Source organism: Manacus candei, unplaced genomic scaffold, assembly GCF_025592945.1.
Source record: "Manacus candei isolate 608988 ecotype Guabito, Panama unplaced genomic scaffold, ASM2559294v1 h1tg000086l, whole genome shotgun sequence".
NCBI classification, from domain to species: domain Eukaryota; kingdom Metazoa; phylum Chordata; class Aves; order Passeriformes; family Pipridae; genus Manacus; species Manacus candei.
Window position 1 is genome coordinate 7,218,431 of NW_026138134.1, and position 22,800 is coordinate 7,241,230.

The 22,800-nt window shown below is 48.7% G+C and overlaps 1 protein-coding gene across 2 annotated transcripts in view; it reads left to right on the top strand.

Annotated features, from left to right (window-relative positions):
- The window catches only part of CADM1 (cell adhesion molecule 1), a 137,912-nt gene that overhangs the window by 81,380 nt on the left and 33,732 nt on the right, over window positions 1–22,800 (top strand). For both annotated transcript variants that reach the window (XM_051812349.1, XM_051812350.1), the window contains exons 2-5: window positions 11,358–11,504; window positions 12,587–12,739; window positions 15,134–15,271; window positions 16,972–17,127. In XM_051812349.1, the coding sequence (XP_051668309.1) occupies window positions 11,358–11,504; window positions 12,587–12,739; window positions 15,134–15,271; window positions 16,972–17,127 (594 nt within the window). The remainder of the gene's footprint in view (window positions 1–11,357; window positions 11,505–12,586; window positions 12,740–15,133; window positions 15,272–16,971; window positions 17,128–22,800) is intronic.

The following is a 22,800-nucleotide window of genomic DNA, read 5'->3' on the forward strand; positions in this document are numbered from 1 at the left end:
GATTATGGGGGGTTTTCCCAAAGATGGCAAGCACTGCATGGCTCTGTCATGTCTTGATACCACCTCTGCTTTGTGGCCCTTGCTGTGCCCAGCCTGTGTCCCATTGCAATGGTTGTCTGCAGACAGGCAGTGTGGGCAAACCTGTAAGTCAGGGGCTGGGGCAGGAGGTGCTGGAGTTCTGGCCCAGCCCTGACTGTAGCAGTGTGTGTGGTTTCCAGGGAGGGCTGAGGACAGTTTCCCGTGGCTGCTCCGAATGGTCACGGCTGCTCTCTGGGTCCCAGCAGCATCGTGGCAGCCCCATGCTGGGAACAGCCTCAGAAGGGTCCAGGTGTGGGTGTTTGGGGTGTTGCTGGGTGTCTGCAGCCCTTCCCTTCTCCCCTCTCTGGGTGCAGCCACGGGCTCCCCAAAGCCCTGTGCTCCTGTTGCCTTGCCAACACGGAGGAAGGAGATGTCAGAGCAGAGAGCGGCTGCTGCTGCGGCAGAGCCGTGGCACCGGGGCTCAGGGTGCTGGGGAGAGCGGGAGGAGGAGAGACACTCATCACCCAAAAACCCCTCTGCACCAAAAACCCCCCTGCACCGCGGCGGGGAGGGAGAACGAATAACACTTGCGGAGGCATTCGACGCTCGCTCCTTGCTGCTTCTGAGATTGTACAACAGCATAATTTTTTAATGATGGGTAATGATGAAACATCAATTTCGAATCTGTTTTTCTGCCTTGTGCCTGAAGCTGCAGCGTCAGGCACTCGGAGCGTTCACGGGCACCCAGGTGCCTGGATCCCTATTGATGGAGCCGGTGCCTGCTGGCGTTTACCGTGTGGATATCAAGGAGGAGCAGTAAATTGAAAATTGCTTCTAATGGGCTCAGTTTGACTGTTTTAATGCTTCTCGTGAGAAAACAAGAAATGCTGAGATTTTAAAGCAGCAGCAGTGCCTGGTGATGCGGGGGGCTGGTGTTTGTCTTTCTTTACAGTTCACGTCCCTTTGGCGGTAGCTCAGAGGCACCTCACCTGAAAGCAGGAATGAAGTGCCATTTGTCAGCCTTCCCACCTGCAGGAGCACTGTGGTACAGTGGCTGTGGGGATGGCTGTGAATCCACTGGGCAGCCCAGTCCCCGTGGGGCTGTGACAGGGCCGCTGTCTGTGGGGAGGAGCAGGGGCACAGTCCTGCCCCCAGTGTAACACCCCTCGGCCCCAGGCTTTGGTGTCACCTCGTGCTCCGTGTTGGCAGGTGGGGGTGTGGAGCTTGAGCGGGTGCAAGGCAGAAGGTGCTGGAACAACCCAGGGTTCTCATGAGCAAAAGCAGGATGCATCGCTCCTGCCAACACTCCTGAGCCCAGAGCATCCTCCTGCCTCTCTGTGTGCCGGCTGGGCAGGGGAGCACCTGGCACAAAGTGCCCGTGGGGCTGTAGGTGGGACCCCCACAGGGCTCTGCCTGAGGCTGCTCATCCTGCCCCTGCCCTTGGGGCTCTCTGGGAGCCCCTTCCTGAGCATTGATGCACGATGGTCACACACCACCCATCCCACTGCGAACAGGGACGTGGCAAAAAATTAATGTTTCAGCCAGAAATGTGAAAATATGGAATGGGAAGGCTATTCTTGCTGCAGTTCTGCCTCGGAGCAGCTGCTTCAAAGGCAGCAGTGGATGGAAGTCACTCGCTGGAGCTGTCTCGTTCTTTCTTGAGGCAGTGTTTTGATAAATGTTGATGAGTTTCACTGTAAAACTAAATGGCATTTATAGCACGATGTATGCTTTACCCACTGCTTAATTATACCTAATGGTGTTGGATGGAAAAGGCATTTACCATTTTACTTTTGTTTAAAATGACAATCTAAACCTCAAGGCCTGTGGGGTTTTGTACAACGATGACGATTTAATTAAAAACTAAATACAATCTAATTTTAAAAGGCAATTGCAACTTTAAGAAATAAGTGATAAAATTTACAAAGAGCTTGCTGAGAGAAAAGTGCTGTGCTCGGTGTGCCTGCCTTGGGATGGGGTGGGCCTCTGGGGGGTTTGGGTGCAGATTTGAGGAAGGCTGGGTGAGGACCACATCCAAAGTTGTTTTCTCTCTCATCATGACTGTGTTTTTTGGAAGTGTACCTCATGGTCATGTTGCTGCACCTGCAGAGGCAGTGAGGGGAATTGGGCTAACAGTTTATAAACCCAAGGGTTTATTTTCGTGTGCAGAACACGGTTTCTCTTCCCTTCCTCTCAGCTCTGCCTTTGTCCTGGCAGCCAGCAAAGAGAACAGAGTCTCTATTGAAAACAAGGCGTGAGGAGTGAGTGTGGATCAGGCAAGCTGCATCTTTAAAAATAAACACTGGAGCAGAGCTTTGTGCCTTCCACTCAGCTGGCAGAGCACTGACAGCAGGCAGGAATGTGTTCAGGAGCATCTGCCCTTTCTCTTCTTTTCATGGGTTTAGTCAAAGCAAATCCCGTAGATGAAGGGGAAAAAAACCTACCAAAATGAATTTTGTTTCCCCCAGCCTGGATGAGCCACCGGGCGGAGGCTGAAGGGGGACGTGCAGGATCTGCAGTGAGGAGATTAATGTTTAAAGACGTTAGTGCTGGTCCTACACTAACATTTATAAATCCGAGGGGTGGCAGATTGAGGGCTGATTCCACATTTTTTCTTCCTCCTCTGTAAAATAATAAATATGGTAAAATAGCTCTCAGAGCTGCCTTTATCGCGGGGATGAATCAGGACAGTTGGTGTTGCAAGAGACTTAAAACTTACAAATATGTTGCCCTTTAGGCGAGCATTCATCATCGTGTCTGATCTGGGATCTAGACTAAAGACTTCTGTTATACCTTTTTATCCTTCCTGGGAAGTAGAAATTGGAAGGAGTCCTGGCTTTGATTGTAATGCTGCTGCTGAGATTTTTTTCGCCCTGTTTTTGGGGGCAGCGTCTGTCGCTGATGGGGGTCTGTTGCTCTTTGACAAAAGATTTTGTCTCTGGTCTCTAAAACAAAAAGGTGTGCCCATTTGTTATTAATTTTGTCATTTACTCCTTGCTTATTGCAGTGGTGAACTAAAGATTTCAGACTTAAATATGCAGGTGGTGAAGGGAGGTCCTTTCTGTAGGGGAGAGACTGGGCTGATGTTGATCAGAATTCATCGTGGGTGCTTTATGGAAATACAGATTTCTTGGGTTTAAAAAAGATTATTAAGCTGCACGTTGTGACAGATGCTACTGACAGTAAAAAATAAAAAGGATGTGAAAAAATCTGCCAGAAAAATGGGTTACAGGTATGGATATAAGACATATCTGCTCATTAGAGTACAACGAAACCCATCATCTGACTTGAAACAGGACTCCGTGTTGCTGGAAACCCTGTCGCTCTGGCTGATGGGAGTTCTGGGGGTGCACGTGGGACAGGTGCTGTCAGATCCATCGAGAGTGTCCCACAGCAGCTGTGGCAGTGGCACCGTCCTAGAGCCCCTGGAGGTGACAGTGTTTGGGGGTGTGGGCGTGGGCTGGGGGGGTCCCTGGGAGGGCTCCTTGCTGGTTGACAGTCTGTGGGTGATGCTGTGAGACAATCCCCTGCCCTGTCCCCAAGTGAACCTGCAGGAACGTGGATCTGTTGGCTGAGGGGAAGGTGGACAGGGAGCAGATGGGGAGCTCCCTCCCCAGCTCAGGGTGTGAGCAGTGCCGTGCTCAGTGCGAGGCAGGTGGCTGCTGCTGGCCACTGCAGGGCAAAACCAGAGGTGACAGTGATGGTGACAAACCTGCAAACGTGTAAATTCTCTCCTCCTGTGCTCAGGTTTTGGCAGGGGCTGCTGCAGCTTTACCCATGTGGCAGAGACAGAAAGGAGTGTGAGGCAGCAGGTGCTGTTAAACAACACTGTTCTGGTCAGGGAAATGCATTGAACATGCTCACTGATGGTGAAAACCAAGTATTTCATCAGTGCTCCCTCCTCTTACCTGCAGCCACCTGCTGTACATCAGGGTTCAGCTCCCCATGGAACAGCTTATGACAGGGAGAGGAAATTCCACCTGTGTTTGAAACTCGGGATTAATCAAGGTCTCCTTCCCTGGATCTGGGCTGTGGGTGTCCTTGGTAGGAAGGTAGCTGGAAGATAAAATGCAGATAAGGAATTCTGTATTAGGGCACCATTAATAATAAATGTGTGTTGATCCTAACTGTGTTATTTAAACACACTGAATGGAAGCAGTGGCCTGCTGGGACCGTCTTGTGTTGTCAAACCTTCTCCCTTGCTGATGCTGCTTCTGAGCAGTGGTGGGGGCATGGCAGGGGTGGATTTTAGGTGGTGTCCTTGGCAGGTGATGGCTGGTAGTGATGGACAGGCATCAGGAGGAACATGAGGCGAAGGTCCCTGACTATATTTCTTCTGAGGCCACGCACAGCTTTGCCCTTTCCTGCCTATTTGCTCTCTCCTCTGCACTCTTCTTGCTTCTGCCCCTGAATGTCCCCCAACAGCCCTCTCAGAACCCACAGCATCCATCGAGTGCTTTCTCAGCAGCCTGCCCTTCTCAGATCCTCCCACAAAAACATCTTCTGTCTCCCTGCTGTGCAGCAACCGAGGAGCTGCTCATACCAGAGTCCTTGGGGGGACACCTGAGTAAACCTCTGACCTTCTGGGAGCAGGACAGTCTTTAGTACGTGACCTTTACTGTCTTGGCAATGGACCATCAACTTCCAGAAAGAAAGCAAGAGATCAGCTGCTTCTCTTTCTTAAAACTCTTCTTCTGGAAAGTTGCTGAAACTGAACATCCCTCTGTAGGTAGGTAGAGAGATATTAACAAAATAAAGAGCTACTGTAGCAACATCTTTTATTTAAGAAGTGTCCAGTGGGTTAAGAAATGAGCTCTAAATGACCCACACAGCTTTCCATGCTGGCCATGTCAGCAAGACGTGTCGCTGTGCTTGTAGACAACAGAAGCTCCACTGTGGTGAGTGTGACTCGTAGGATTCTTCCTCCAAATGATTCAGTCCCATTAGCTTGAAATACAGTTGTATCCTGAAGGACTGAATTTCTGGCAATTGTGGTAATTTACTTTTCATCACAGGATTTATTAGAAATGTGGGATAAAAACCTGAGATGTGCAGAGCAACAGATTTCTGCTGCCATGCCAGATTCCTCCTCGCCGGGCTCCCGGTGCAGCGTTTGCCGTGTCCCCTCTGGTCGGTGACAGAGCAGATGGATATTGATCCTCGGTGTCCACCGACGGTAACCTTTGAAGGGACAGGCGATGTATGGCCGGGGAGTTTGATCTATCAATATCTGGGTAATAGAAAGACAAGGGTGACATCTAATCCCAGCACAGGTGACGGATCATAAATCTGCGCGGACGCGACGACAGGAGTGCGAGGGGGGTTGAAGAAACCAGTTCAGGCTGAAAACCCTTTGCCCAGAGGCGCAGAGGTTTTCATGGCAGAAAAAAGGATCTTATTCCTAAGGTCCAGAGAAATATTTTAATTCAGTCATAGCACAGGATTTCTGTCCCTGTACCGTTTTGGTTTCAAACCAGTGGAAAGAATTCCCCGATGCCATTGCATCACACAGATATTCACTATGTTTAAAGTCAGTGCAGCCTCCAGTGTAATTTCAGAGCTATTGTCATCCTTTATTCTTACTCTTTAAGCCAGAAAAGCCATAAAGGTGGCAGCGGCATTTCTTTTCTCCACAAATTTAATATCTGTGCACAACTCGCTTGAATTTGCAGTATATTTCTCTGAAGTGGCTGTTTCATAGCGTAAACTCGCTCCCCACAATAAGTAATTTTTAGCACCATCTTGCACATTCCCTCTGAATGCGGAGAGTAATTCAGGGGAAGTGTGACTGCGGCGGGTGCGAGCGGGGAGCGGGGCGGGCGCCGCGCAAAGGTGCCGAAAGCGTTCGCTCGCGAAAATATGTGCTGAGAAGGAGGGGAAATAGGTCCCTGTGATTGCTGGGGCTGAGCACAGCCTGTGACAAGGAGATGAGATCCTGGCGCCGAGGATGCCGAGCAGCAGGAGCGGTTCTGTTCCTGCAAACAGCGTCAGGGAGGCTCAACACAACCAGGAGCGGGAGCCCTGTGGTAGCTGGTCCTGTGCGTGGATCAGGGGTGGGATCTGCCTGGGTCTCGTGGTTGCTTGTCCTTAAATGTGTACACGTTGTTTGCCCTGGGTTTGGTGGTGAAGCCTGTGGGAAAAGCCACCCAGCATGGCAGCCACGTGTGGAACAGGTGCAAGTGAGTGGGAAGTGTCTTCCACCGCCCCTGCTTGTGGGCACATGTGGCAAGGCCAGTGTCTGTCTTGGCTCTGCTGACACCTCTGATACCTTGTAGGTCACCAGGGAGTCGTGCCTCTGCTGGCAGTGCACTGCCTTGGCCATCAGCCATCTGTGTTTACAGATCCACCATAGTAATGTTTTGGGAATAGGTTCTGTGAATGATAATTCCTCCCACCCCTCCATTTTCCCCCCCTAAATAGGAACTGATGCTCTGAGCATCACCAGGTGATCCCAAACCTGGCAGCAGCAGAATCATCCAGCAGCAGTGCCCTTTCTCAAAGCAGTTCTTTTAAACCTGGTGCAGCAATAAAGAAATGATAACATGCATTAAATTTGAAAGTAAAAATCTGAATACCAGGTGAGTATTACCATTTCAATTTGCTGTAGTCGCTCCCAGAGAGAGACGTGGAACTGCCCTATCCCTTCCCTTCATGTCACTGAGCAAGCTCTGCCTGGTTTGGCTCAGCTGCACTTTCCTGGATAGAACCTGTTACTCTTGGTGTTCAGCAAAACTCCCCAGCCATGTGTTGCAGCTGACAGACTTGCATAGAACAAACTCAAAAATGAGATTTTTCTAGAAATCTTTTTGTTTGCCACTATTACTTTTTTTTTTTAAGAGCTTTTTGCCTGGAACTGGAGTTGCTGAGTCTGTTGCTGGCTATGGAGAGGATGCTGAAGAGAGAATAAGAGCTACTCGAATTCTGGGAAAATCTCAGAGAGGCTTGACTCGGGGTCATAAAGCTGGTAATTACATCTTATTAGAAGAGAAAGTTGCTGTTTCAAAAGGTTAGTTGTGGATCTTAAAGGAAAACAAAATTTTCCTCTGAGGGTGAGGGTCACACTGGCAGAAGAATTGCTCAGAGGTGCCAGGTCTGGCTCCAGACTCCGTGGCCTTGGAGGGTTTCCCCTGGGGACTGTGCATGGCTGGAAGGAGCAGGAGGCTGCCTCTTCTCCTGCCTTCCCTTCACCCCAGCCTTTCACAGTAACCTTCCTTGTGCGAGTGGATGAGAACAGCCCTGTCCTGGTGTGCCCCAAACACACCTCAAGGAGTACAGGCTGGCTTTAGTGCGGGCTGGAAGCGTCGCTGCCCACCCTGATCCGTGTGTGCCGGCACAGGACCCTCCAGCTGCAGCCCTGCCCGTGTGCACTGCAGGCCACGGCCACTGTTCGTGTGTTCTGTGGGCAGCCTGGTCCCAAATTGTTGCCATTCTCTCGCCCGTGAAAAGATGGCACGAAATTAACTCCCTCAAAAGCAATTGCCTTTTCTTGCCAGCACAATCAGTGTGGATTGTCCGTTCCTCTCCAAAGTTCAACTGTGACGACTGCAGCTTTGTAAAACAGTCTCTCAAGACTTGGAGCCCGGGTGGGTGGAGCTCCAGCAGCTTCTCCCAGCACTGCCTTGGCTGTTCTTCTCTCCCTCCTAGAGGCAAATTTGCAGAGTAATTAAATGGCAATTGAGTTTCCTCCTTTTTCCTGTATCTGATCATGACCAAGATTCTCTTTGGTTTCTGTGCTCTTCCCAAAACGCCAGTTGTGGTGATTGTGTTAAAGGGAGGAGATGAAGCTCTCTGTGATGGATGAGAGAGCAGAGAATCTGGTCAGCCAAGAGAAAAAACATGAAGGAGACAAAGCTTCTGGGGGAAGTGGATGCTCAGTGTTTGTAAACCTGCTTGTGTCAGCTCTGGCTGGTTCTTTAACCACCACATTCCTTTTAGGTCCCTGAAACTGATAGATGAGTGTTGACATTCAAATTGTATTAATTCTGGGCGTGGAACATTGTGCTGCTTTTTTCCTCGAGTGTGTGAATAGACAGTTTGTGTATCTGTGTGAGTTGTTTCTTCTGACTCAATTTATTAAGAGGAATTTTGTTTAGGTTTACCAGCTTACATAGTTCAGGTGTAATGAGAACTCCCCTTCCTTGGAAAGCGTTTGTGTCGGGATCCCGCAGACTGAGCCAGCAGTGCCACTGCTCACACTGGGATACCTGTGGCTCGGGCTTGCTTAGAAATTCCATAGAAATTGAAGAATCGTGCTCCCTAGCACGTATTTTTAATCTTTCCCTCTCCTCTCCCTGGCGCTTCCCTCTACCCCGGTGTGCTACAAGCAGAGAGAGAATTGATTTTAAATGTGACCGCTCCATGTGAGCCAAGGTCCCTGGGCTGTGTCCAGCTGAGGGGAACTTTTGAAACACAATTTACTTGGCTGTGTCTGTGTGCAGCCTTAAGAGCAGAGACTGCAGTGGTCTAAGGCAGGAAGACAAGTGCAGAAATTAATTGTGCAGGTTGCAGCCAAAGCGTCCCTCAAGCGTTGTGTTCCCCCGCCTCACTCCCCCTTCCAGTAAGTATAAAACACGATGTCGTTTTTCACCTTGCACAGGGAGATTCGGTGAATGAAGCCAGAGAGTTGCTTTGGGTAATGAAGGAAGCACACAGGGCGTTTTCCCTCCCCCTTGCCCTGCACACACCCAATTCCGGCTGCGGAATTCCGTGAGGTGCGCTGGAGTCAGTCACATGCTGGGGTGAGGATTTGTCCTTCGTGCTGGAGTGCCAGTAGGGAGTTTTGGTCTGATACATGGACATTGCACAGGGGCTTTCACAGTCCCTTCATGTGTTATAGATGAAAATCTGACCCATGCAATTCTCTCGGGGTTTTTCCTGTTGTATCTGCTCGTGCTTTGCCCCCTCAAAGCCTTGCCAGAGGATTTAAAGTTGATTCTCAACAGTAGCTTTCCTTTGCTTCTCTCAGCTCTGAGATTCCACGTTGGGTCCATAAACTTCCATCTCCCCTCCCCAGTCTGTCCTTTTCTGTTCCAAAATATTGTCATGCTCTAGATGTGTCTACTTTAATGCTCCTCAAAATACTTATATACTGACAGTAAATATTTACGGAGAAACTTCCCGAGGTGTTGACGTGAGGATGGGTCTAAAGAGTTCTCACTTTGCATTGCATTTTTATTTAATTTGGAGTTTGTAATTGACGCTGCTCGTGGAAATAACTTCGCTGTCTTGGTAAGCAGGAGCAGGTGGGAGCACAGACACCCCAGATCTGGAGGGGTATGTGCTGGTGCCACGTTTGGGTCAGCGGAGCAGACAGCGGTGGATTAGACACCCTTTGATTCAGAATAAATGGCAAAGCCCAGCAGGCTGTGACTGCTCCAGGCTGAGGGGGGGCTCAGCGTGTCCTTACATGCACCCTGCCTGTCATTAACCCAGATAAATGCCTCCTTCAGAGGGAGCTGATGCCAGCCCAGACCGAGGTGCTGGACTCTGCAGCCATCCATCGGCAGGTTTAATGCAGCATCCTGGCCTGAAAAGCTTCAGTGGCTTGAACTTCAAATAATTTATTTCTAAATTACTTCTACTGTAATTCTTATTAATTCAGATAGTCTTCTAAGCTGATGTAAAATTCAGTAAACGCAAGGAACAGTTTAATGAATTGAAAATAGGATTGAGTCTTTTAAAGTAAATGTAAAAAAATATGCTGGCAATAATTGCTTAGATGGAAATCGAATCTTAATAGCTTTGTTAATGATTTGTAGGGAATATTGCGTTTATGAGAACATATCAAGCTGATCCTTGTGCAAGAACCTTGTTTTGAATGGGTTTGATAAAATTATTCCCCAGAAGTAGTTAGTAATGTTTAATATTTTTGCATGAACCACTTTTGAGATGTTTGATTTCGTTGATGCCACGACCTGGCTTTGGGGATATGGGATGTGGCACAGGCAGTGGCAGAGCTCTGCTGTGATGGCCCTTGGGATTTGAGAACCTGTCCCCACAGGCAGAATAGAATCATTTAGGTTGGAAAAGCTCTCTAAGATCAAGTCCAACCATAAACCCAGGACTGCCAAGACCACTTGTCCTCAGGGTTCAAGAGGGCTGTGTTAAGGGTGTTGTCAGTGTGATGGGGTGGCTGGATGCTCATCTGCTCTGAGGGCATGGAGCTGGACCAGCTTCATCCTGATGCAGAGAACGTGGAGCAGGAACCAGGCAGATGTGCAGGACAGGCTCTTTGCCCCTGTTGCAGGGGGGGGTCTGTGCTCCAATGTAGGTGTTCGATAACTTTTCTTGTTACACTTCAAAGTTCATCAATCTGGAGAAACAAAATTTGTGCTGGGAAGGCAGAAGAATGTGCCCAGACTTCAGCTCGGTGTCCGTTGGATGTGGAGAGGTGTCTGATGGTTTATCAGTCTTTCCAAACATTGCATCTTTTTGTCAAACATTAGTTTACAAGGGATGTCAAATAATGAATTCAAGTTGGAAAGAAAGGAAAAAAAATGGAGAAGAGTGCAGGATGAGAGAAAACCTGGGGTATGAATACCATCCCCAGATTTGCTGTGCACAAACTTTATCCAAATCCTGGCTTTCTCATGGCTAAGGTGGAAGTTGGGCTGTCTCCCTGCCACTCCCTGTGCACAGGCAGCTGTGGAGCAGGAGAGGATGCTCCTGACCGTCAGCCCGTGGCCAGGTGCCCATTAGTGTACCTGCACTTCTTTTGGCAAATTGGCAATCAAAGTCTCAAAATTTCTCCCACTTTGATTCCCAATAGCTACGGAAAAATTGAAATGCAAAGTGCTTTTCCCCTCCCCTCCCCTGTGTTCTGTGGTGTTGGAGGCGAACGTCTCAGCGTGCGGGTGATGCACTGATTCGGTTCATTAGGAGGAGAGTTTTTGGGGTGATGACCTGTAAATGATTACAAGGCTCCCACAGCATAATTGCATGGGATCCTTTTTTTTTTCCTGCCTCTGGACATTAATAGCACCTCCTGATTACACAGAGTGAGTAACGACTGATTCCCTGAAGTCTGTCTGCTCCAGTCAGAGGATAAGTGCTTCTTACAGCGAGTTGTTCTTTCAAGGTAATTTAACAAAATTCATCTGTTGAGAGGGGAAGCGAATTTTTGGTGTTTTAATGTGTGGCAGTAGTTCCACTATTCCCATGGCAGAGTCCCCTTCCCATTGCTCCTCTGTAATTTAGTGGTGGCCAGCTGACTGGCCACCCAGAGCCGAGGGCTCGCCGGCCAGTGTTCCTCTGTCGGTGTCAGCGGAGGTTTTCATTCCCAAATGAGACTCACTGGTGTCATTTCTGACCTTGAGCTCTGCCTTTGCTCTGTCCTGCAGGCGATGGTCAGAACTTGGTGACGGAGGACGTGACAGTGGTGGAGGGGGACGTTGCCACCATCAGCTGCCGCGTCAAGAACAGCGACGACTCGGTGATCCAGCTCCTGAACCCCAACAGGCAGACCATCTATTTCAGAGACTTCAGGCGTAAGTTTGTTGTTCCTCATTTGATTACGACTTCTGCACCTCACTCGCGCTCAGGAGATGGCGTTTGCAGAGGTGTCTCCTGTTAGGGTAATGCTGGGCACTTACAGTTCAGTTGGTTCTGTGGAGGTAGGTGAGACAGAGAATCATAATCTCTCTCCTTAATGGAAACCTTCACGGTCCCCTCTAAAAGTCAGAGCGTCTTACTTTGCAATAGGAATTGATTGTCGTAATTCAGGGTGAATTGCAATTGAGTGCCAAATATTTAGCTGACACAAACAAATTGAATAGGGCGACACCGAGACAGCGCAATGTTCTCAGAGGTAATCTCTCCGTTCCAAAGACTGAGAATTTCAGGACAATCTGTGCTGTTTTATACCCAAACCAAACTCTCACGTCACTTGCACGTCCAGTGAATGAGCCTGGCTTTCTGTCTAGTGGTGGCAATGCCACAGTGGCTGCAGTGAGACAGTTTAGTTGATCTGTGTTAATGTCCCTGTGGGTCTGAGACACAGCTGTACCCTGTGTCCAGCACTGTGGAGAGGCACAACAAAAACCCTGTGCCCTTCTGATGTGGGTATGGTCCACCCACAGACAGGCTGGGCCTGGCTCGTTCCTGTTTGCTGTTGTTCCAGGCCCTCGTGTTTGGCTGGTGACATTTTAAAAGCTCAGTCTCCAAATTCTTAAAAGAATTTGGGAGGCCATTACTGGACAGTAATTTTAAACTCTACTTCTCCCAATTCCTTTCTCGTTCATGATCTCTCTGAGTGCATTAGGCAGTGACAGGGCTGTGTAAATACCATCAGCATTTTACCAACACATCCCTAAGCCCTCTGATAATAAAACCATGTCCAAAGATTTGATGCTGTGCCCTGTTATTTGCTTGTGTTGATTATTTGAAATTATCTGAGACCAGAAAGGTTTTATAAGTCTGACTTCAAGGTAAGAAGTGGGATGGGAGCTGGTCAGGAACCCAGGGGTGCCTCGATGTGCTGCTGTCTGTAGGGACCTCTGGGATTGTGGTGTGGTGGGAAGGGGATGCTGCATCTCTCCATGCAGTCACCGAGGCTGTGCTTGCCCCACAGCCCTGAAGGACAGCAGGTTCCAGCTGGTGAACTTCTCCAACAGCGAGCTCCGAGTGTCCCTGACAAACGTCTCCATCTCTGATGAAGGGAGGTACTTCTGCCAGCTCTACACCGACCCCCCCCAGGAAATATACACCACGATTACGGTGCTCGGTAAGGACCCGGTCGGGGCTCGTGGGGGGCCTTGTGGTGCCTGGACACGCAGGGTCAGTGGGATGGGGCTCTCTGCGGTGCTGGGAGAGCTGCAGTCACCTGGAGAGGGATTTCAAGCAAGGATTTGGACACTGAGAGCTGAGGCCGGGCACGTGCAGTGACAGCAGCTCCACTGTTAGAGCAGTTCCTGCCGATTATCAGTGGCTGTTAAGGCTCCACTAATGGGAGAACCTGAATCAGGGAGGGTGACTTAATGTAAGATCTCCCTTGCTGATTAGTTTAAATCTTCCTTCTTTTGCTTAATGAGATTTGGGTCTTAGGTTTTTATACGTTGCTAAGTAATGTTTATAAGCAGTTTTACTCCAGCTATTGTGGTTATCAACACCTTCAAAGTTTCTGTGCGCTTTCCAGCGCTCACAGGCACGGGAAGCTCTTCCAGCTCCTCTCTTTAATCGTACACAGGGAAAAACAGTTTGTTGGATTTCGTTTCACTGCTGGCAACCTAGGAAAGTGTTTGAAATCAGAGTACTCGCTTCATTCACCTGTAAGCCAGCACTGCGTGTCTTTCAAGTGGGAGACATAATGCAGGTTTTTTTGCTTTGGTTTTTTTTTGAACATGAATCATGCTTCAGAGCTGAGGGAAAAGTCTGTTTTCTTGCCTTGCACTTCAGTTGTTTTTGAGAAGGCTTTGTGGCGTGGCCAGTGTGTGCTGCCTTTCCCCCACACCACTAAAGCAGGTGATTTCTTGTCACCTTCATTGCATGCTCAGGTCAAACCTCAGCTGAGGAAGCAGGCAAGGATGAGGAAGGTCTATTATTAGAAGGTGAACAAGGGAACAGTTTGCCTTAGCACTTGTATGGAGAGACTGGGCACCGTGACACCAAGGATAGCACATCTTCCCTGTCTTTCCTATTACTGACTCCCTAATTAGGGAAGGAAGTGAGCCAGGGCAGAGGAGTGGTTTTCTGTGTTAGCTGGTCCTCACAGGACCATGTTCCCTGCCAGAGGTCTCGTGCTCATCGCCCAGACTTTGGTTGCCCAGATCTGAGACTCTTCCAGAGCGATTTTGCTCATCTGCCTCTGCTGCTGCTGGCTTGGGAGAGCAGAGTGAGGTGTCGAGGCATCCCCCTGGCAGTCGGCGCTCGGAGGGAGCCGCGCGTTTGCTTCAGCACTTTCATGTCTTCTGTGACACGAAATGTAGATTTATTCTTGCCTAATTGGAACATGTGAAAGTCTCAAATATGTAGCCCGTTCTGTTCTTTTTAGAGAAAAGCCACAAGTGACTAATTAGTCCACTTGATCATCTGGATGGTATTTATACATATTTGTTCTTCATTAGCTTGAAGACCTGTGAGTCACATCTGAACTATGCAGTTGCTTAATCACATTGATCTGAGCAAAGTTTAGTTTCCTTTGGAAGTTCTGGGATTTTCCGAAGCCATGACTGCCATACAAAGCCTCGCTGTTCACTTTTTCCTGGGTTTTGCCTTGCTGCTGGTGCTTTCATGGGGAAGAGGTTCCTCATTCCAGTGTTGTAATTTTTGAGCTCATTTGTTCCATTTCTGGGCTATGCTGCAGTGGTTGTTACCCCCTGAAGTTACAGCCTGTTTTTTGATATTTTTGGATGATTTTTCGTCGAGTACACTGTTGCAGCTTTGTGTTTTGGGGCAGTCTTGAGCTAGGGCAGATGGGAGAGCAGCAGATCTTCATCCCAAAGGACTTGTCATCAGACGTGGTGCCTGTGGCTGGGTGCAGAGCTGGCTCCCTCCTCATGCTGGGGTGGTTTTGGGGTGGTTTGTGGGAGTGTGGTGGGAGGCAGTGGTGTTCCCAAGGTGGTTGCATTCCACTCTATGCTTGTGCTCAGTGGCTTTTCGAGCATCCGAAATGAAGTTGATGTTTGCTGGCCTGCTTCCATGCTCACGGCTGAGCCTTGGAGCTGAACAGCAGGAGAGAAAAATTGCTATGGAGGTTAGAGGCTTGGTAAGTAATGCACTGCCAAGTGTCAGCTTTTGTGTTTCCTGTCCTTGTCAGAGAAGTCAGGAAATGTGCACGGAGTCAAGCTGGATTTTTAAATAGCAGCACACACCCGAGGAGCACAGGAGGCTGCGGCTCTCCCTGGAACGGTGCCTGCCTGGGAGGGGGAACGGAAAGTTAAAACCCTGATAAGTAATAATTTGTGAGACTGCGGTGATTATTTGGTGGAGAGTGAAAGTGCTCACTCCAATTACTGTGAAACCACCTATCAAAGGGTTTGATTGATTGAAAGATCAAATAAATGCTGTTTGCTCATTTCCTTCAGTAGATTTTACAGGTTTTCCTCGAGGTTTTCTCTTGTGTTAGTGATCAAAAGATGTTTATTTCATCTGGTATGTGTTGTGTTGTTTTCCATTCTAGTCCCACCACGCAATTTGGTAATTGATATCCAGAAAGAAACCGCCGTGGAGGGAGAAGAGATCGAGCTGAACTGCACTGCCATGGCCAGCAGACCAGCCACCACCATCAGATGGTTCAAAGGCAACAAGGAGCTAACCGGTAGATGTGTCCTCTCAGTCACTTGCTTTGTTCAGAGAGCTGAAGTGATTTATGTAACGCTGGGTGTTTGTTCTCTGCTGCCAGTTTAAGGGGAAAAAAAGAAAAAAGTGGAGCGAGCTGCTTTGAGCACCAGCTGAGGAACAAAGCACTGTGTGGGCAGACAGATTATTCCCTAACGCAGGGGGCTGAACTCCATTTGGTCCTCTGCCTACCTGCCAGCCTCGAGTGCCGGGTTCTGGAGTCCTGCTGTAACTGCAGGTGACCTTGAGGAGCCCAGAGCTGTGCACTGAATTCGTTTCTGTGTGGCTTGTGTAGCTGTGTGCCCTGTTTTTAGGTCTGAGAGGGATGGTCTGCGCTTTGGGCTGTAAGGATTTGCAATTCACCTTCACGTCTGGCTCCCTTGTTTATAGAGCGTTTTCCCTGTGTTCAGTTGAATATTCATCCAGGATGGGTTTCTCCGACTCCCTGAAGTCTGGTTGCTCCTGGTACTTGCACATTCAAGTCACTGACTCTGATTGCATGTGACATGCTGTTAGTTTAAGTCTGCATGTAGATGTGAGCTTGGTTGACAACACCTTTGTGCTTTACCCAGTCTGAGACACTGATGGGCTCTCCGGAGAAGTCCAGACTCATTACTTCAAACCCACCCCCCTACAAGGGCAGGATAGAATCCTCTCTTTAGGCCCAACACTTCTGAGCATCCAAGCAGGCCACCACACAGCAAACCTGCTGCCACACAAAGTGGTGCCCTGCTGAGTCCCCTCACTGTGGTGTGCAGGGTGTTAATGATCCCATTCTGGTTCCCTTCCCCATCCTGGGGGACGGCAGGGCAAAGTGTTTGTCCCTTTGTGCCTGGCCTGTCCAGCTTCTTGATTGAGTTTTCTCATGTTGGCAGTTGAATCCCAGCTTTCTGTTCTCTGGGAAGAGTACTGAGCTTCATGCAATCCCAACTCACCCTGCTGAGTCTTCAGATATTTTTTTTTAGCAGAATTAGGGAGACTGAGACACTTGGCTGTGGGTTACGAATCACAGGAACTGTGGCTTTGCCCATGGGAAAGCCTTTCCTCCAAATATCAGGGTGTGTCTGTGTCTGTCCCCTGTTTCACTCTCATATATTATACAGAAATATTTGGTGTCTGGAAGAGCTCTGCTACAGAAGTAACTCTTAGTGTTTTGCCTGTGAATTCTTAAATAAAAAGGCACAGATCAGAGCATTGAAACTGGAGCAGAGCTGTGCTGTCAGTGGCTGCTTGCTGAGTTCCTGGAAAAATCCCTTTTCTCCTGTCTTGTCTCGTGTTGTCATCCTGCTCGTTTCTGTGCTGGCATCCCTCGGGCAGCCGGTCCGGAGCTGGGCTGCCCTCCCACTGCACTGCCTTCCCCTCCCTCAGACAGAGCACTGCAAATGCTCCTGCCTAGCAATACTACTTTTAATTAATTTAATCTGTTCAATCACTTTGGTAGCTAATTGTTGGAGTGGGGGGGATTTGTAGCTCACTGGTTTAAGAGTGTGGGGATTTGGGGACGGCGTAAGGGGATTGTTAATCATTGCAGTAACATCCTGTGGACTTTAATTGGCCAGAACCTGACGGAGAGGAGGATGGGATGGGTGTCCAAAGGGAACATGGACAGGAGGGAGTTGGCCTGACTGCAGCAGGTGCTCCATCCTGTCATCACTCCACTCTCTCTGTCCCCTCCTTCAGGCAAGTCAGAGGTGGAGCAGTGGTCTGACATGTACACGGTGACCAGCCAGCTCCTGCTGAAGGTGGGGCGGGAGGACGACGGGGTCCCTGTCATCTGCCTGGTGGATCACCCTGCGGTCAAAGACTTGCAGACACAGCGCTACCTGGAAGTCATGTGTGAGTAGCAGAACCTTTAATTCTCTTAATGTATAAAATTGCTCACTTGGGAGTTCAGGAATCGTTCGCTACGTGATAAAATTCCGGCGCCCGTGAGGATTATATCGTGTTATTTAGAAGAGAAACCAAACTGTTGGTACCACTTCACGGGCAAAGCCACGACTTTCCCAGCCCTCTGTGATACCATAAATACTTACCTTCGTTCTCTGAAGAAATAACTCTCTGTACGTAGAATTTGCATCAAAGGTTCCTGGCTGTGCTTTATAATTGTCAGAACAGATTAAATCTGAGTATTTTTCTTCTAGCAACCTACTTATCTCTTTGAAAAGTGTTTCTCTGCTCCCACTTCAAAGCGACTGGCCACCGTGGTGAGTTTACTGGCAAAAACTGGGTACTGTGCAAAAGAAACTCAGTGTTGTGCACTGTGAACATCCGGCACCGGCGGGTTTTGTACAACAGAGTGACTGGAATTCTGTGGAATCTGCAGTAGCAGCACTGATTGAGGCCAACTTGTGCTGCTTCCTGCATGTTCAGTGTTAATAATGCATCTCCCTTCCCTTAGGAGCTGCTCCACTGTACGTGACAGTAACAGGGTTTCTGAGCAGGTACCTGGAAATACCTGTGGTCCCAAATATAGCTGTGCTGGACTTCCAGTTAGTGGAAATGTTGGAGCTGTGTACACGTGCCCCTCTGCTCCAAAACAGCTCCCAAAAGCAAAGTGGGACAGTCCCTGCAGCAGGACCAGGTGCTTTGAACACCGGGGGCTGAGATGATTCAAAGTTCTTGTTTTTGTAGGTTCCCTTCAACTACCTCACGTTGAAAGGAGAAGAGGAAGTTTTGTATTAATTTATTTCATCTGCTTCATTATGTAGTTTCATTATGAACATCTTGGTTACAATTCTCATATCTCCAAAACTAGCGGGAAGTAATGTTCCTGTAATGAGGAAAACAGGAATGATCAGATACTGCCTAAATTGGCAGATACGAGATTTCTTGTGACTGTGCTAATGTGTAATTCATTTATGCAAACTTAATGTCCATTAACATTTCTTGTAGAGCTCCATTAGCTTTAATAATACATTAGCACCTTTGTGAGGCTTGATCAAATACTTAACAGGGAAGAGCAAAAAATCCCATCTGCCCTGTTCTGCAGAGGGACTGGAACTTCTCCGGGTTGAAGGGGCATCAGACAACCTTGAGGCTTCCTTTCAGAAGCAAGGAAGGATTTCCTCTGAAATCATGATGGTTTGGTGGCATAGAAGAGGGCAGCTGTTTTTTTTTAAAAAAAAAAAAAAAAGAAAAAAATATTTTTTCTCTTCTTCCTCAGATAAATCCCTCCTTGGTCAATTTGGTTTGCAGCCTTAGGGGCTTCCCTGTGCAATGCAGGCAAAGCACCCCTAAAGCACAGTTCTTTGGGTGTCTTACAGACACCTGCAGCCTTCAGCTCCCACACTGGAGATCCTGCTGCATCCCCTGCACAGGTTTCTGCCTTTAGCGCCGATTTTTATCATCCCCTTGGGCTGTTCCAGAGCTGTCTGGGGAAATGAGGCCTGGAGCCTCCTCAGAAGGGAACAGAGATGAGCAGGGTGTTCAGACGGTTTGGTTTTATGTTCTGAATCACACTCTGAGCCTGTTCAAAGCAATTATGTTCAGATATTGGGAGCTGACCCCGTTAGCCCGGCCCGTTCCTGCCCTGGCAGCAGCAGATGCTGGAACAGCCCCAGCCCAGGAAGGTGTCACAGTCGTGACCTTGCGGCTCCCGGCAATTAACGGCTCTGGGACCCGCCGTGCTGGAGCACAGCCAGACACCTGCATCTCATACCTGCTGAGGGGCCCAACTTGAAGAAAAGGCAGTTTCAGAGCAAACTCTTACCCTTGAGCTTTTCCTGGCTCAAGATGATGATGCACAAGCCAGTGGGAGAGTGTGGCTGGAGAAGGAGCTTCTTGTTCTCGTGGACAGGCATCTCCATCAGTGTTCCCATGGAGCTGGGCTCAGCCCCTGGGAGAACTGGGGCTCCTACAACCAGGCCTAACTTATCCATTCTCAGCTGCTTTTTAGGTGTGGGATGTGCAGTCCAAGCAGAGGATGCTCCTCCAGCTGCTGTCCATGCCCTTCCACTGAGCAGGACGTTACCTTGCAGGCACCCAGCTGCCAGGTCTCTGCAGCAGTGGCAGCTGGAATTCCTTGCTCATCCTGTGTGGATGTTGCTGCCTTTCTTGCAGCTGGAGTGGCATCGCTCAGGTCAGTTAGCTGGGCTGTGTGTTCAGCTCTCTGCTCTGACATCCCCTCCCCACAAATCCTGCCTGCCCCCCCCAGGCACAGCAGATCCACCCCTTCAGAACATCAGCAGGGCACAGGAAAATGCTTTTCTCGGTAGACGTCGTATTTCTCTACACTTAATGTATCCAAGTGGAGCATGAAATGTGTTGGGGAAGAACAGGAGGATGATGGATGGAGCCTGCTCAGATAATGAGGTATTTTTTGTCTGACTAAATTTCAGAGTAGGGAGAGATTTTTTTTTTTAAGGTGCAACTCAAAAGTTGTGGGGTTTATTTTCCAAGAAAAAAACAGAAAACAGCAGTGCTGGGTATTAACTCACCCTACTCATTGACTAAGCCATTTCTTGCCTATCTCCCATGCCACAGCCTGGCCTGTGGTGAAGTTAAGGATAAATGTTTCCACGTGGATGTAGGGTGTGTTATTGTTAAGAAGGCTCTGCAAACATGCACCATAATGTGCATGAAACCCTCCTGGTAACGCTCCTCAAAAGAGAACAGGGTGTGACCAAGGCTGGTGTGTATTTGCAGTGGCCATAACACTTCCATGCCTGATGAACAGCCACAGCCCTGTGGCACTGGTGTGGAAACATCCCCAGTTCTGGCTGCAGTCACTCTCTTTTTGTGGCTCAGATCTGTCAGTGAGCGATGGGAGACCAGTGTGTTGGGTGTAATTTTAGAAAGGAAATGAAGCAACAAAATGCATTAAAATATCATTAAGGAATTGAATGGAACCAGATATTCTGGGAGAGTTGAGCCCTTGCAGTGCGTTTCCTTCTCTCATTACGTGGTGCTGGAAGTGAGTGTCAAAGCCTTGATTTGGCCTTTTCTCTGGGTTGGCTTTTTGTGCTTTTCTGAAGTTATAATTAATCATGCATTCATTTTTATAATATTTACACACATACTTTTAAAGTCTGCCCTGATGGAGTCTGTTACAGCCTCTGCTGTTGCAATGGAAGAACTTTTTGTGCCCAATTATGTTTAAAATCGGTCGCATACATTTGCTGCCTCATCTCCAGTAATCCTTACATTTCCATCCAGAGCAAATATTAATTGCGTAGTATGCAGTGAAGTGATTAACATCAATGTAATTTATCATCTGGAGATCGCTAAAAGTGAATAAATGAGTTGTTTTGTTCGGTGAGGTGTTGACCCCTTCAGAAAACTTTGATTTAAAGCTACTTTTTTTTTTTTTCTCTTAGTGAATATGAAAAGCACCACAATCAGCCGAGTGTTCAGTTATTTGATTTTCTGGGGCATTAGCCACTCTTGTTTGTGACATTTCCCAGTTGGGTGCTCGTTTGCGAGCTCATTAATAAGGTTTTCTCGGAGGAATGTTGTTGGGAGCGTGGAGCGTGTGGGGCGGACAGGGCTCTGCCATTCGCAGGCATTAAGCAGCAGCATGTGCTTAAATATTTCAAAGAGAAGTGTTTATCCCCAAAATGCCTGTCGGGCTCTGGCATTCCTTTTCCCGCGACAAGCAAAGCGATTAAATTGCTTTTGTTGAGGGTGAATTTTGCGGAGTCGTGTTTGGGGCTGACAGGCTCTTCCAGACAAGTTGTGACCTGCCAGTCCTGCGCTCGTTCCTTATTTTAAACACGGGATCTATTTATTGAATAGATTTCTGTATTTTGGCTGAAAATCAGCAGTGCAGCCTCTCGTCCTTGTCAGAGGTGAGGAGCAGGCAGGGGATTGCCGGGCTGGGCTGGCTCTGACGCAGGGCGCATTCCTGATGAGCATCCCCGCTGGAATTTGGAATAGAGGTGGCCGTCGTGTTTACACCTGCAGATCAGTCTTAACTTTGCTGATTTCTTTTAGCATTGAAGACCACATTCCTCCTGCTCTGCCCCGGGTGAGGTCAGAGACTTACAGAAGTCAGGTTTTTGAGTAGCTCCCTTGGGCACAGAACAGAGCAGGGATGAGGAGCTGGACAAAGCAGTGCCCACCTGAAGGGAGATGTGTAAAGCATTATCTGGGAAATGCTGGGGCTGGAATTACCTCCAGTGGGCAGGAACACGGCTTGGCCTGTGGATGGTGCTCCCAGGGATGCCATCTGGCACCGGGTTTGCCAAGAGGCGCGTCAGCAATTCGTACATGGGTCAGAAAACATATTTTAAAGTTGGACCCGGCACCTCATCTCTCAGTGCAGGCCAGAGCCTGTTCCTCTGAATCCCTGACAGAGTCCTTGTTGCAGGTTTCTCTGCTGGCCAGGGTCTGGCACTGCTGAAGACACTGTGTGCTGGTTTCCCAAAGCAGCACTTGGGGAGAAGCCTTTTTTTGGCTGTGTTCAGCCTCAGCAGGGAGCATATTGTCTGGTGGTCAGCGAGGGTCCCGTGGCTGTGCCAGCCGGAGCACCGTGGTACCCCAGGCACACGAGGAGCCAGCTTTGCCAAATCCTCCTGCTGCCAGGCTTGGGGGCGGTGAGCTCTCCTACCTACAAGATCGTGGGTTGGCCTGATGAAAGGAAACGGGTGGAAATAATAGGCTTAGGCTTTTGTAAGGGCCCAAACTCAGTGTAACGTTTTATCTCGGCTGATTAATGACATCTAAGCATTATCGATGAAGCACATGTTTAAATGGATTAAGAAATCACTAACTGGCAGATCTCAAAGGATAGTCATTAGGGAGTAATCAGCAGTGCTGGTATTTTTAGAGGGAACTCAGGGGCCTGGGTGCTTGGCCTGATGCTGTTCAGTTGAAGTATTTGAAGTTCTTAAAAAGTCGCTGTTAATAATCTTTGCTGATGGTGCAGAAATGGGGTGAGCAGCTAAAAACGGAAGAACTGGGACAAATGCAGAATAACTGGAGTGATTTGGTAAATTCCCGACCACAGAGCTTGAAAGCTGTGAAAGGCAGTAGGTGCAGCCTGGGGTGGCCAGTGGCATCCTGAGGGGAGAAGGAGGATTTTGGGGTGCATGGTCCCTCTGGGGGGGTGTTGCATTCCCCGGTGGTCCCCGATGCTCAGGCACACGCCTCTCCTGTTGTGCAAGAAATCTCATCAAATGCAGAAAGGCTTTGTAATAAGTTTTTCAAATTGGTTGCTGCTACAGCGTAACCTTTAGATGACTGGTATTTAACCTTGTATATCACTCTGAGCTTTTGAATGAATTTAGTTTAATAAAGGTGCCTTATTAAATTACGAGGCTGTTTTTTTTAAGCCGCTAGAAAGAGGCGTAGTAGGAAATAGCTGTGAGTTGTTGGGTCTAATTGGCTGCCGTGGAGCACACAGGGGCTTGGGTGCATAGATGCAAGTGTTTATTTTTATGTAGTAATCCAGTGGTGTGGTGTGATGAAGTTCCAAGTTGAAGATTTCGGGCTGCTGGAATGCACTTGGTGGTAAAAACTGCCACTTCTTGCCTTGCATCCTGTGTCACAACCCGAGACAGTCGTCGCCCC